Source organism: Pongo abelii, chromosome 16 (genome assembly GCF_028885655.2).
Source record: "Pongo abelii isolate AG06213 chromosome 16, NHGRI_mPonAbe1-v2.0_pri, whole genome shotgun sequence".
In the NCBI taxonomy this organism is placed as follows: Eukaryota; Metazoa; Chordata; class Mammalia; order Primates; family Hominidae; genus Pongo; species Pongo abelii.
The window spans coordinates 36373567-36385705 of NC_072001.2; the positions used below are offsets into that span (position 1 = coordinate 36373567).

A 12139-nucleotide genomic window follows, 5' to 3' on the forward strand; every position below is an offset into this window, starting at 1 on the left:
AACATTGGCAGTTTTGTCCCAGTTTGTATGATTCTTAGAACATTAAAGAACCTTGGAATTTGTATTTTTATCCAGCAAGGATCTGAATACTTTTAAAGACAATTGTCCAGTGTAGCATTTCAATTATTTCTTGGTCTTCCCCAGTTCACAAATATTTGTTAGAATTTGTTCAAGTAGGCTGGGTGCGGTAGCTCAAACCTGTAATCCCAACACTTTGGGAGGCCGAGATGGGAGGATTAGTTGAGGCCAGGAGTTCAAGACCAGCCTAGCCAACGTGGTGAAAACCTGTAATCCCAGCACTTTGGGAGGCCGAGGTGGGAGGATCAGTTGAGGCCAGGAGTTCAAGACCAGCCTAGCCAATGTGGTGAAATCCTATCTCTACTAAAAATACAAAAATTATCTGGGCAGTGGCGTGTACCTGTAGTCCCAGCTACCTGGGGGTCTGCAGTGAAAGGATCACTTGAACCCAGGAGGCAGACGTTGCAGTGAGCTGAGATCATGCCATTGTACTCCAGCCTGGGTGACAGAGTAAAACTCTGTCTCAAAAAAAAGTTCAAGTAACTACAGTGATATTTTCCAGAAGTTAAACTAATGAAAAAAAAGATTGTTTTTAATGGTAAAATAAATCTTAAAAGTGAGACAATTACTGCAAGCTTTGCTGAATTTTAATATATAGATTTTTTTCACAACAAGGACTTGGAACAGGAGGAAGAAAAGATCCTGGGACCTTGGGTATCTAAACTCCATACAATGAGCTAAGAGTACTCAGTGTCCTCAAATGGAGAAATGTGAAAGATGTCAAACCTACACACTCTTCAACTTTGGCTCAGTTTCGTTTTGTTTTTAAATAATTTTACCTATAGGTGCTTCAATGAGGAAGTTGTTCCTCTTCTCAGTGGTGAAGCAAGGTATTAAAGTTATAAAAACAGAGTCTAAGTCCACTCCAGACTATTTGCCAATATGCATTGAGTACATTATGTGTAGCAGCACTCTTAACTGTGCAGGTGGTCCAAGCTGGATGCTCCTGTCCGGCTTTATTGCCCCACCATATCTCCCTCTTCCAGCCCTCATTAACCCTCACCTTCCAGCCTTACCAAACTCCAGCCATTCTGCAACTATGTTAGACACTCCTCTTGCTTTTTCCTTTCATTTATCTAGTGAGCTTTACATTCTCCAAGTCTCAACTTGTTCCATGCTCCCAGACAGATTCCCAGGCATCTTCCTCTCCCTCTAGAAGGCAACACATATGTACCTACATTCCAATATTTATCGTATTATTTTTTATTTAAATGTCCATTTCCCACCAGACTATGGGCCTCTTAAGAGCATGAGTTGGGTCTTCTGTCTTTGATCCCCAGTCCCAGATGTAGTATCTGGCACAGAGGAGAGCCTCATTACTGCTTATGGAAGAGTGAGAGGGAATGCAATATGGCTTTGTCAATTACCCACATTAATTAGAGGGAGCTGTCTAATCTTTTTTATTAATTAAAAAGAGCACAGTGATTTCACCATTTAAAAATTCACCACTTAGTTTAGAATCTGTTATAGGTTGAGTATCCCTTATTCGAAATTCTTAGGACCAAAAGTGTTTCAGGTTTTAGATTTTTTGGGTTTGGGAATATTTGCATATGCATAATAAGATACCTTGGGAGTGGGACTCAACTCTAAACACAAAATTCCTTTATGTTTCATAAATACAAAGCCTGAAGGTAATTTTATACAAAATTTTTAATAATTTTGTGCATGAAACAAAATTTTGACTTTTTTGATGGTGACCCATCACATGAGGTTGAGTATGAAGTTTTCCACTTGTACCATCATGTCAGTGCTCAAAATGTTTCAGATTCTAGAGCATTTCACATTTTGGATTTTTAGATTAAGGATGCTCAACCTGAACTAGACTAGCAGTCACCACAGAAAACATCAAATAGTTCTAAACTGGGATTATAAATATTATATAGCAAAGATACATGCACAAAATTTGTAAATAACTCATATCCATCAGGTGGGGATTTTTTTAAATTACCTTTTCATAGCATATTATACAGCCATTAAAATTAAATTTCTAATGAATATTGTATTATACAATAAAATGTTTGTGATATAATTAGTAGAGCAAGCTACAAAAACCTATTATACCCCAGTTTGAATAAAAAGTGTGTGTGTGGGGCCGGGTGCGGTGGCTCACACCTGTAATCCTAGCACTTTGGGAGGCCAAGGCAGGTGGATCATGAATTCAGGAGATTGAGACCATCCTGGCTAACATGGTGAAACCCCGTCTCTACTAAAAATACAAAAAGTTAGGCGGGCGTGGTGGCGGGCACCTGTAGTCCCAGCTACTTGGGAGGCTGAGGCAGGCTCCTGGCATGAACCCAGGAGGTGGAGCTTGCATTGAGCCCAGATTGTGCCGCTGCACTCCAGCCTGGGCAACAGAGTGAGACTCTGTCTCAAAAAAAAAAAAAAAAAGTGTGTATGTGTATAACTCCATAAAATATATATAACTCCATCAAAATAGAGTGTGTGTGTACATATATATTTGGAAGAATTTTTATGGAGTTATATTTTTTCTTTTGTATTTATTTGAGACAGGGTCTCATTCTGTCACCCAGGCTGGAGCGCAGTGGCATGATCTCAGCTCACCTCAGCCTCCACCTCTTGGGTTCAAGCTATCTTTCCACCTCAGCCCCCTAAGCAGCTGGGACTACAGGTGTGCATCACCACACCCAGCTAATTTTTGTATCTTTAGTAGAGACAGAGTTTCACCATATTGGCCAGGCTGGTCTCAAACTCCTGAGCTCAAGCGATCCGCCTGCCTTGGCCCCCCAAAGTGCTGGGATTATAGGCATGAGCACCCAGCCTTTTTGTATACTTTCCTGTATAAATGGTGACCATTTATAATGAATACATATTACTTCTGTAATCAAGAAACAAGATATCTTTTTTCTTTTGCTGGAAACTCTATTTTAAAACCTAACTTCTCTTTTGTTGCTGTCTTTCTAATAGAAATGTAAACCCGATAGGGGAGGGGTGGGTGGTTATAATTATTAATATTTACTTTTAGAATTTCCAGAATAAGATGATATAGGAAAGCAGAGAGGTGATTTTCCTCACTACTTTAAGTCAGGAAATGATAACTCATCTAGTGAAAGAGATGTAAAGAAGTTTTTTAATCAGTTCAGAGTATAACTGGCAATGTGTTTTCCTGCTTATCTGAAATAATAAAGTTCTTTAAAACAAATAAGCAAACTACGTAGCATAGTTTTTTTTATTTGTTTTTTGAGATGGAGTTTCACTCTTGTTGCCCAGGCTGGAGTGCAATGGCACTATCTCAGCTCTCCGCAACCTCTGCCTCCTGGGTTCAAACGATTCTCCTGCCTCAGCCTCCTGAGTAGCTGGGATTACAAGCATGCGCCACCACACCTGGCTACTTTTGTATTTTTAGTAGAGATGGGGTTTCTCCATGTTGGTCAGGCTGGTCTCGAACTCCCAACCTCAGGTGATCCACCTGCCTCAGCCTCCCAAGGTGCTGGGATTACAGGCGTGAGCCACTGCGCCCAGCCTATGTAGTATAGTTTAACGGCTAGATGGCCTTGCCATTCTTCTCTTTGATGGGTTCTCTATTCAACCCTAGAGCAGTCTAATCTTTTTGAGGAAGTAGAAGACAGGAAAGTCTTTGGGCACTTATAACTAAACAGACACACACACCAGCTACTTCTGAAGAGCGAGCTACACCAGCAAAAGCAGTCTGTCTGTTACTTCAGACACCAGGCCATAGTCTGAACACACATTGAGCAGGTTAAGTTTTTGTTATTTCTCATTCTTAGCAGCTTGAGCATTTCCCCTGAGACTCATCGCAAATCAGGCATGGTGACTGCCCACTCGCCAGCTTAGGAATTCATTTCTCGTTGCTCATCTCACACAGGAAAAGCAAAGTTGCATTTCAAATGCAGTAGTACCTCTGGACCTCTTTAGTACCCATCACACCTCCCCACCTCCCGCAGAGGCCTCTGAGCCTTTCTCAGCCTAGCAGGTGCCTCCAGAGTTCCACAGCCTTCTTCCTGTTCTTTCCTCACCAGGCCGGATACCCAGAGCTGTGGCTTCCATCAACCAGCACCTCCTGAGATCGGATGATGTGGTAAGCTGCTGCCTGGACCTCGGGGTGCCCAGCATCTCATTCCGCATCAATGGACAGCCCGTGCAGGGGATGTTTGAGAACTTCAACACAGACGGGCTCTTCTTCCCTGTGATGAGCTTTTCAGCAGGTGTCAAGTAAGTTATGGCTGTGATTTCATGGAGAGTAGCAGTTACCCCACCTCCCCGCCACCACTGTGAGCTGCGAAGCCAACAGTCTCCTTCAGGGCTTCAGTACTGTGAACTAAGTTCCCCAGGACAGTGATGGTGCAAGGGCAAGAGCCAGCTAGAGTCATTTGCTCCATCTCTACTGGTAGAACCTCCCCCAGGGGTTGTATTATGTACTCAGATAAACATTAAGGTTAATAGGATAAATCCTGTGTAGAAAATTAATAATTATAAAAGTATTACATGCTCATTATAAGAAAAACTTCAAAGACATAGTTATGAACAAAGTAAAAATCACCTATGATTCCAGTGGTTAGCTATAATCTCTATTAATACTTTGGCATATTTTTCAAGTCTTTTCTTCTACAAATATACATCATTTTTTAATCGGTATCACACCGAATGTGAAGTTTATGTCTTGATTATCTTTTATTCAACAATAAATAATGAGCCTTTTCCTGAGTCATTGAGTATCCTCAAAATGATTTTATAGCCATATAATAGCCCTTTATTTGGCTGTTTCATGATACAGCCATTACTCTGCTGTTCAAGTCTATGCCAATTTCATTTTTATTGTTGTAAATAAAATTCTTATGAATATCCTGAAGCGTAACTCTTTGTGTGTTTCTATTTTGTTCCTCCTTGAAATTGGTCAAAATGCATGAATGTTTTAAAGTCTAAATTTATAATTATGTGGCCAAATTGATTTTGAGAAAGATTCTCTAAACAGTTCAGAATTCCTTATCATAACTTTAGAATCTAAAAAGCTCTGAAAACCATAAATTTGTTCATAACTCATTTTGTAGTAAAATCTAACCTGAACTCATTTTGTGACAAAACTGTCAACAGCAGAAATGAGGCTGTTTTCAGTCTTTCATTTATTCTACTTCTTGTGAATATTTATATGTTTAACTGCAGAAATATTAATGTGTCTGATTATGATGTACTGCTCCTCACCTGGCTGCAGTTTCTGCTTAATGTACGTAATGGGTAACTTTTAAAAAAATTCTAAAGAATTCCAAAGTCTGAAGCACATCTCTAATGATTTCAGATAAAGGATTTGGGCTTGCAGTATCATTTAAAGCAACATATGGGAATGTCCAACTGATTGGATCCTTATTAATTTTTATGGTTATTGGTTATTTTAAACCTTTGCTGATTTGGAAAAATTATACCTTAGAGTATCAATTTTTTATTTTTTATTGCGAATGTGGTGAAACATTTTTTAATGCTTATTTTTATGTACTTTTTCCAACACAGTACTTTTGCTAACTTTGTGTTCTCAGCCTTTCTGATATTTATTTTTTGGTCGATATCTTACATATTTTGTATATACTGACTTTATATAGTATATGTAATATATTTACATATTTTTGTATAATAATTTTATATTAAGGATGTTAAACTGTTTTTTATTGGTTTCAAATATTTCTCCCAGTTTCTGATTTATACTTTAACACTTGGGTTTTTTCCTATTGTTTTTTGTTTTTCTTTTTCACAAAAGGAATGTAAGTCAAAGAAAATACCAGAAACCCATAATAGTACCACCTAGAGATAATCATATTAGCTTTTTATATACACAGTTAAATATTGTTCATTTAATTGGGCTTGTGCTATGCATGCTGCTTTCCTATATACTATTGCTATTTCTCTGCCTCTTTCCTTGTACCTACCAGTTGGATGCTATTTTTAATTATTTTAACCACGTTATACATTTTAATGTCTGTAAGGCAAAACCCCACAATAACACTTCTTTCCCAAACTTTTCTCAGCCGTTCTTCATCCCTGTATTTTAAAGAGATCACAATCAATTGAGCAGGAGACCGGAGTCAACATAGAATTGTACTAGTGTCCATGGAAGCCCCTGGAAAGGGTCATGGCAGGAGAAGAGTTGTGGGAAGCAGGAGCTGAGATCTGGGATCACAAAGAAACCATTTCAGGGATCCAGGTCCAAGTGAGGGGATTTTCAGGGTGAAACCACTCTAGTAGGCCTCAGCACCTCATGTGGCTTGGTAAACCAAGATATGTTCATATGTTTTCCAAAGGAGGATTTTGGTTCTGTTTCAATTATATAAACTATTTAGAAGTAAAGAATTGTCCTTTGCAAATGGTACTCAACCTTTGGAATTTGAGACAGATGTGTGTGTATGTTTGTATATATACATAAGCATATTTACAAACATATTCATATAAATGGATATAATATACTGAAGTTATATATCGGCATTGTTTGAGGTTCTTGTAACAAATGGGGAGAACCAGTAGAGTAAAGCTTTACTGAGGTTGAAAATCTTCTCATCACATATTTAAGCCAGGGAATCTTACACTATCTGCAGGCACTGTATTCTAAGAGTTGAAAGTTCTTCTGTGCTGAGGATATTTCATCCCAATTCTTTCTTTTTAAATATGTGAGGATACCACATAGAGCTATTCTCATTGAAAGCCATCAGAAGCATGTGGAAAATGGGGAGTGTTGTTGACCAGAGAGGCGCTGTAAGCACAGAAAAATCTGATTGAAGCAAAGGCCTTCTGGAAGAGAGAAAGGACCTTCTAGCCCTATTTTCCATCTTCCCCACTCCACTCCTTAGGAATAAAGAGAATGAGTACAAATATAAATACAATACAACTGTGTTGGGGTCATCCACCCTTTGACTCAGGACCTTCCCTGAAGAAACAAGGTTACCCTGAGTAGTCAGTTCCCAGGACTGCATTTGCCTGTGTAGCTGGTGGCCTTGGGTCACCCACCATTAATACTCCTCCCGCTTTTACTTATTTTGCCCATGTCCACTCATCGTTTTTTACTTATTTTCAAAGGGAGTACACCTATTTCACAAGCATGTCATCTGAAAAAACTACTTAGGCAAATTTAGATCTATGGAGAAGGGATCTTCTCCAGTCTACTGGCTAATGGACTTTTCCACATTTTGTGTTTAGAGAACAGTACATCTGCTCTCAAATGTTGCATAATGATTCTTAATCATTAGTTCATTCTTCCCGTCTCCCTCAGAACAATGAGATAGAATTTTTGTGTCTGTGATTTTTTAGAGGGTAGTGGGGGGATTTTTTTGGAATCCTCTCGACAAGAACCACAGTTAGCAGGTGAAAAAATAGTTAACTGAAAGGTATCCACATGTAGAAGACATTTCTAGGATCTGGTGTCTAGGTCAGCAGATCATGCAGCCTTCTGAGTGCACAGATAAAAGAGAAGCAAAGCTGCAAGAGAAGAAGAATGAGGTGACTAATCATTTAGGAGGCACAACTGCTGAGGAAATTTAAGAAACTGAAGGGTCCAGATGTGTTGACTTGAAGAACCAACAGCTTAGCTCTGAGCACTTTTTGCTTATAGCAACTGAACAGGTGGAAGGCTAAAAAGCAGTGCCAGTGGGGTGTGCAGCGGGGCTTGAAGTCACTCAAGCTTCCTGTCTCTCAGGAAACTATCAGCTCGGATATATTACTGGCTTCGGGTCTCACAGCATGTTGTGATTTGAAGGGAGGTGGAATCACAGGGCCTGTGTAGTTGGGAAATACATCTTACTGAAATGCCTCTAGTGCATCACATGATGACCTTGGTCAGGGTCAGTGCAGGACCTGTACTGGGGGCTAGCCAGTTGCTTATAAATCAAAATAAACCGATTGGTTATTCTACAACCCAGGTGTTACTCTTACATCAACTGGTAAAGTATGGTTTGGTGCTGAAACCCAGCAGTTCTTCTCTGTACTACTTTAGTTCAGCTGAACAAAGAGCTAGAAAGAGAAACCACAATATGAATTCCAAGTTAATTAAAGTATCTTATTGAAAAGAAATGTATTGGCCGGGCTCGGTGGCTCATGCCTGTAATCCCAGCACTTTGGGAGGCCGAGGCGGGTGGATCATGAGGTCAGGAGATCGAGACCATCCTGGCTAACAAGATGAAACCCCGTCTCTACTAAAAATACAAAAATTAGCCGGGCGTGGTGGTGGGCGCCTGTAGTCCCAGCTACTTGGGAGGCTGAGGCAGGAGAATGGCGTGAACCTGGGAGGCGGAGCTTGCGGTGAGCAGAGATCACGCCACTGCACTCCAGCCCGGGTGACAGAGTGAGACTCGGACTCAAAAAAAAAAAAAAATGTATTTTATAATGAAATTGAAAAGAAATTATTGTTTCACCCAATACTATAGAACACTTGCCTGGTTTTATAGCATCTCTCCCAGCAAGATGCAAAGTGTTATGCCCATCTAGAAAGAGATTCTTTTTCTCCCATCATAAAGTCTTCAGGGTTGTTTCTCATATTTATTTTTAACTTCTGTATGGCTTCTAAATTAGGTTTGAGTTCTCTTTCACAGTCCTGTTTCCTCCTGTTTAATGGTCTTTACTGAGATCCTTGTCTTGAATTTTAAAAATAATTTTTATACTTACAAACTATGTTTTTAATAATACCTGATTAGGATGTCCCTGCCAGCCGTCATCGAAGAGCAAAGCTACATGAAGAGCAAGAATCTTTTTCAATTAGATTTACCCACAGTGAAGTCAATGTTAGCATGAGTAATTACTGACAAAACCCACAAATCAATGTCATAGCCTCTTTTCTCTTAATGAATATGCCTCCATAGTTTTCTTAATGTGGTCTGTTTAGACAGTATTATTAGTGCAGTAGGCCCCCAGTGTAACAACCATATTCATTATAGAATAGAATTTGGGATGAGGTATATGTACCTTGTAGCCCACTGAAAAGGTTGAATGACTTAGATGCCAGGAAGCTCTTACTAAAAGTTGATCTTATATACACCCCACAAATGGCATGAATCAGATAGAAAGCATTATACAGAAAGCCATAGTATATAGTGAAATTTGGGTGCTAATTTTTTTTGCAGAAAATTAATGAGTTAGTCATCATAGAATATATTTTATGGCTATAGTTAAACTCCCCATAAATCTATTTAATCATCTTACATAACTCTTTTGCCAGCTCTAATTTATAAAAATAACCATATCCAAAGATAGTATTTGTGGTTTTGTTTTCTGTTGGTATTCTCCAGACTTGGCTAAAATTCAGGTAACCAACAGCTTAGCTGTTTCCAGCTTGCTGTGGTCAGTGCTGTGGAAATTATTGCTGAGATAAATATACTTCTTCAGAGAACATGATGGGCACTGGCTGGATTGCCCTGAGCTTTCATCAAACACTAGCCAGAAAGAAATATGAATGTGGGAATGTCCATAACTCAGATTGTTCTCCAGTCTTAGCGATAAGGGCTAAAGATGCAATTATGAGTCGTGACTTACGAGTCAAATTCAGGTCAGCAAAAGCTAGCTAATTCTTTCTCCTCTTAACCACAGCTTGTATCCTTTTCTTCTGTGAAACATTATCCCAGCTCTCTGGGAGGAATTCAATAGCAGATAACAGTAATGAGACATCTAGTAAGACTAAAGTGATTTTACACGTTTGCTAGCAAGCTCTGAATAATAATATGATAGCCAACGAAAGGAAAGTTAGTCACCCCCTTTGAGCACAGCATAGCTTTGTCATGATTTTTACTATATTTTTTTCTTAATCGGTCAATCTTTCAAATCTGGGAATTTGTAATAGGTAGTCCCATCTCTCCTGCAAATTAACAAGCAAAAATGCACAAATCTCAAAGACGAAGTTGAAAATGCTGGCAGAGATTTTTCAATATAATTTGTCCTGTGTTTTCAAAATTAGTCAAGTAAATAAAAATTTCCTCTACACATCCCAAAACTTCACTACTCCCAGGCAGCTCTTACTGAAGCTATTGCTCATCTTTGAGGTGAAAGAATCTAAGGACAGAGTCGCTTACTGTAAACACTTTAGGAAGGAAAAAGTCTTTGAGAGCTGATGAAACATCTGAGTTATAGGAAGAACCCCAGAAAATGATACAAGTGCTGTGGTGGAACGGATTAAATTGATTAATGAATTTGATTTTTAAAATCCATTAATGTAGAGAAAAATCTGAGGATAAAGAGGAACTAATTGTAATGAAATCAATTCTTAAATTCTCTTTTTTATTTTAAATTTAACATTTTGGGGATGCTGGGTGATTCCATGGAACTCAAGGAGCCAGGGAGGAAAACATGTAGAGAGGGGAGATTTACATTCCAGTTGGACATTTCTCGTTTGTGAATGAGGCAAAGGATTTAAAAGATAAACATTAAGTGCCAGGTAAACCCATTTACTGAGAGAAGTGGACTGGTAGGTTTAACTTTATTGTTTCTTCTTCTACCCCTGTAACTCCATGCTCTGGACAAGTTCTCAGGTAGGTCCTGTAGCTTTTATTACTACTTTTAGGAACAAGAACAATTTTGTCAGTAATTTCAAAGTTCTGTCTGTTTGAATATAAAATCAAAATTTGTATCCAGTTTACAGCTTGAGCCCTCCCCCAGCTTGGGCCTGCAGTATGAGGCAGCTGCTTGTCCACATTGGTCTGCCCCTCCCTGATTGGCCAGCTCCTATTGCAGACCCCTCTAGAGTTGAGCCCCCGGGAGAGATGACTGGAGAGTAGGCATGTCTGATGGAGTCAGTGCTATTGTCAGGTAGCATTGAGTCTTTGTGTAGCAGTTGTACAGTTGCTGCCTCTTTCTTTTCTGGGACCCTTTTGTAGTTTTCTTAGCCTCAGGCTGGGAACTTCTGACCACAGTTCTTTTGACACAAGCCTTACCACTTCTGTTGACTGCTCCCTCTGGCTGACCCTAAACCTCCCTCCAGATCCCCTTTCCCACATCCCCCAGACCCTGGGTTTCTGATCTCTACTCAGACATTTGCCTTTCTGGGAAGTCCCTTTTCAAGATGGCAGACAGTGGGCTCATTCATGGAGCCCTTAAATAGCCTTCTAGGGAGCACAGTCCTTGGCGTCACCCTGAGCAGAAGGGCACCTCTTTTCCATGCAGCCGTTTCTCACGCTGTCAGCTCTGTCACCAGGAAAATGTGTCCCTCAGTAAACTCCAGAGGACACTTGTCAAGCTTCTACGTGGTTTCTTGAAACCCTCATCATTTGGCTTCCGAAAAGGGAGAATGCTTCTCCCTTTCTCCCTGACCCTGAAAGTTCTCTCCAAAGGAATTCTTTCCTTTATCCATCTAGAGGTATGTGATAGGCTGTGGCTGATAGAATTGGTTTCACAGTTTTTTTGTCTATACTACATAGTTGACTCAGCACTTCACTTTAGGATGTGAAAATATTTAGCATCCTCTGAATTATGGATTCATACATCTAACTGTGGGACCTCAACCAAAACTCTGAGACAGAGGGGAGCCCACTTTCATATACTCAGATAATTAAAGTGAGTTTCAAGTATTTTGTTACCTTCTTTCGGTCGTTCCCTTCAAACCTGAATTGTATCTCCCTAGTTATTACCTTTGATATCATCAATCTGGATCTCGTAGGGCAAATTACGAAGGGGACCTTCAATATTTGTGGCAGTTTGTTGGGTCCCTTCTCACAGACTCTGGGCAGTTTGTTCACAGGCAGTGAGGGGAGGAGCCACAGGTGGTGGGTGTACCTTGGACCATCGTCTGTTCAGTCTGCCTGCTGAGGGCACAGGGACTCTGATCTGCAGGATTTCTGAAGCAATCCAGAACCTTTTCTTCTACCCACTGAAGCACTACACGGTGATGTTTAAAGACCAAAGCTTCTGTATGCAGTAAACACTGATTCCTGCCTGTGTTAATTTGTTTTACAGTTTATGTGGCCATTAGAGAAGATAAGATTCAGATTTATAACCAAATGGTCAGTCTCCTTTTAATAACTGAATATAAAAACTAAGCATTGTTCTCATTAAATGCTACCTGAAACTCTACTTTTCTTGATTTGTTATCTTATCCAGCAGATTTTAAAACCTAAGAGAAATTTTG

General features: G+C 39.7%; 1 protein-coding gene across 7 annotated transcripts in view; it reads left to right on the forward strand.

The window, feature by feature from the left end:
• The window catches only part of RYR3 (ryanodine receptor 3), a 561166-nt gene that overhangs the window by 300984 nt on the left and 248043 nt on the right, over positions 1-12139 (forward strand). For all 7 annotated transcript variants that reach the window (XM_024232640.3, XM_054532557.2, XM_054532556.2 and 4 more), the window contains exon 19: positions 4077-4269. In XM_024232640.3, coding sequence (XP_024088408.2) covers positions 4077-4269 — 193 coding nt within the window. The remainder of the gene's footprint in view (positions 1-4076; positions 4270-12139) is intronic.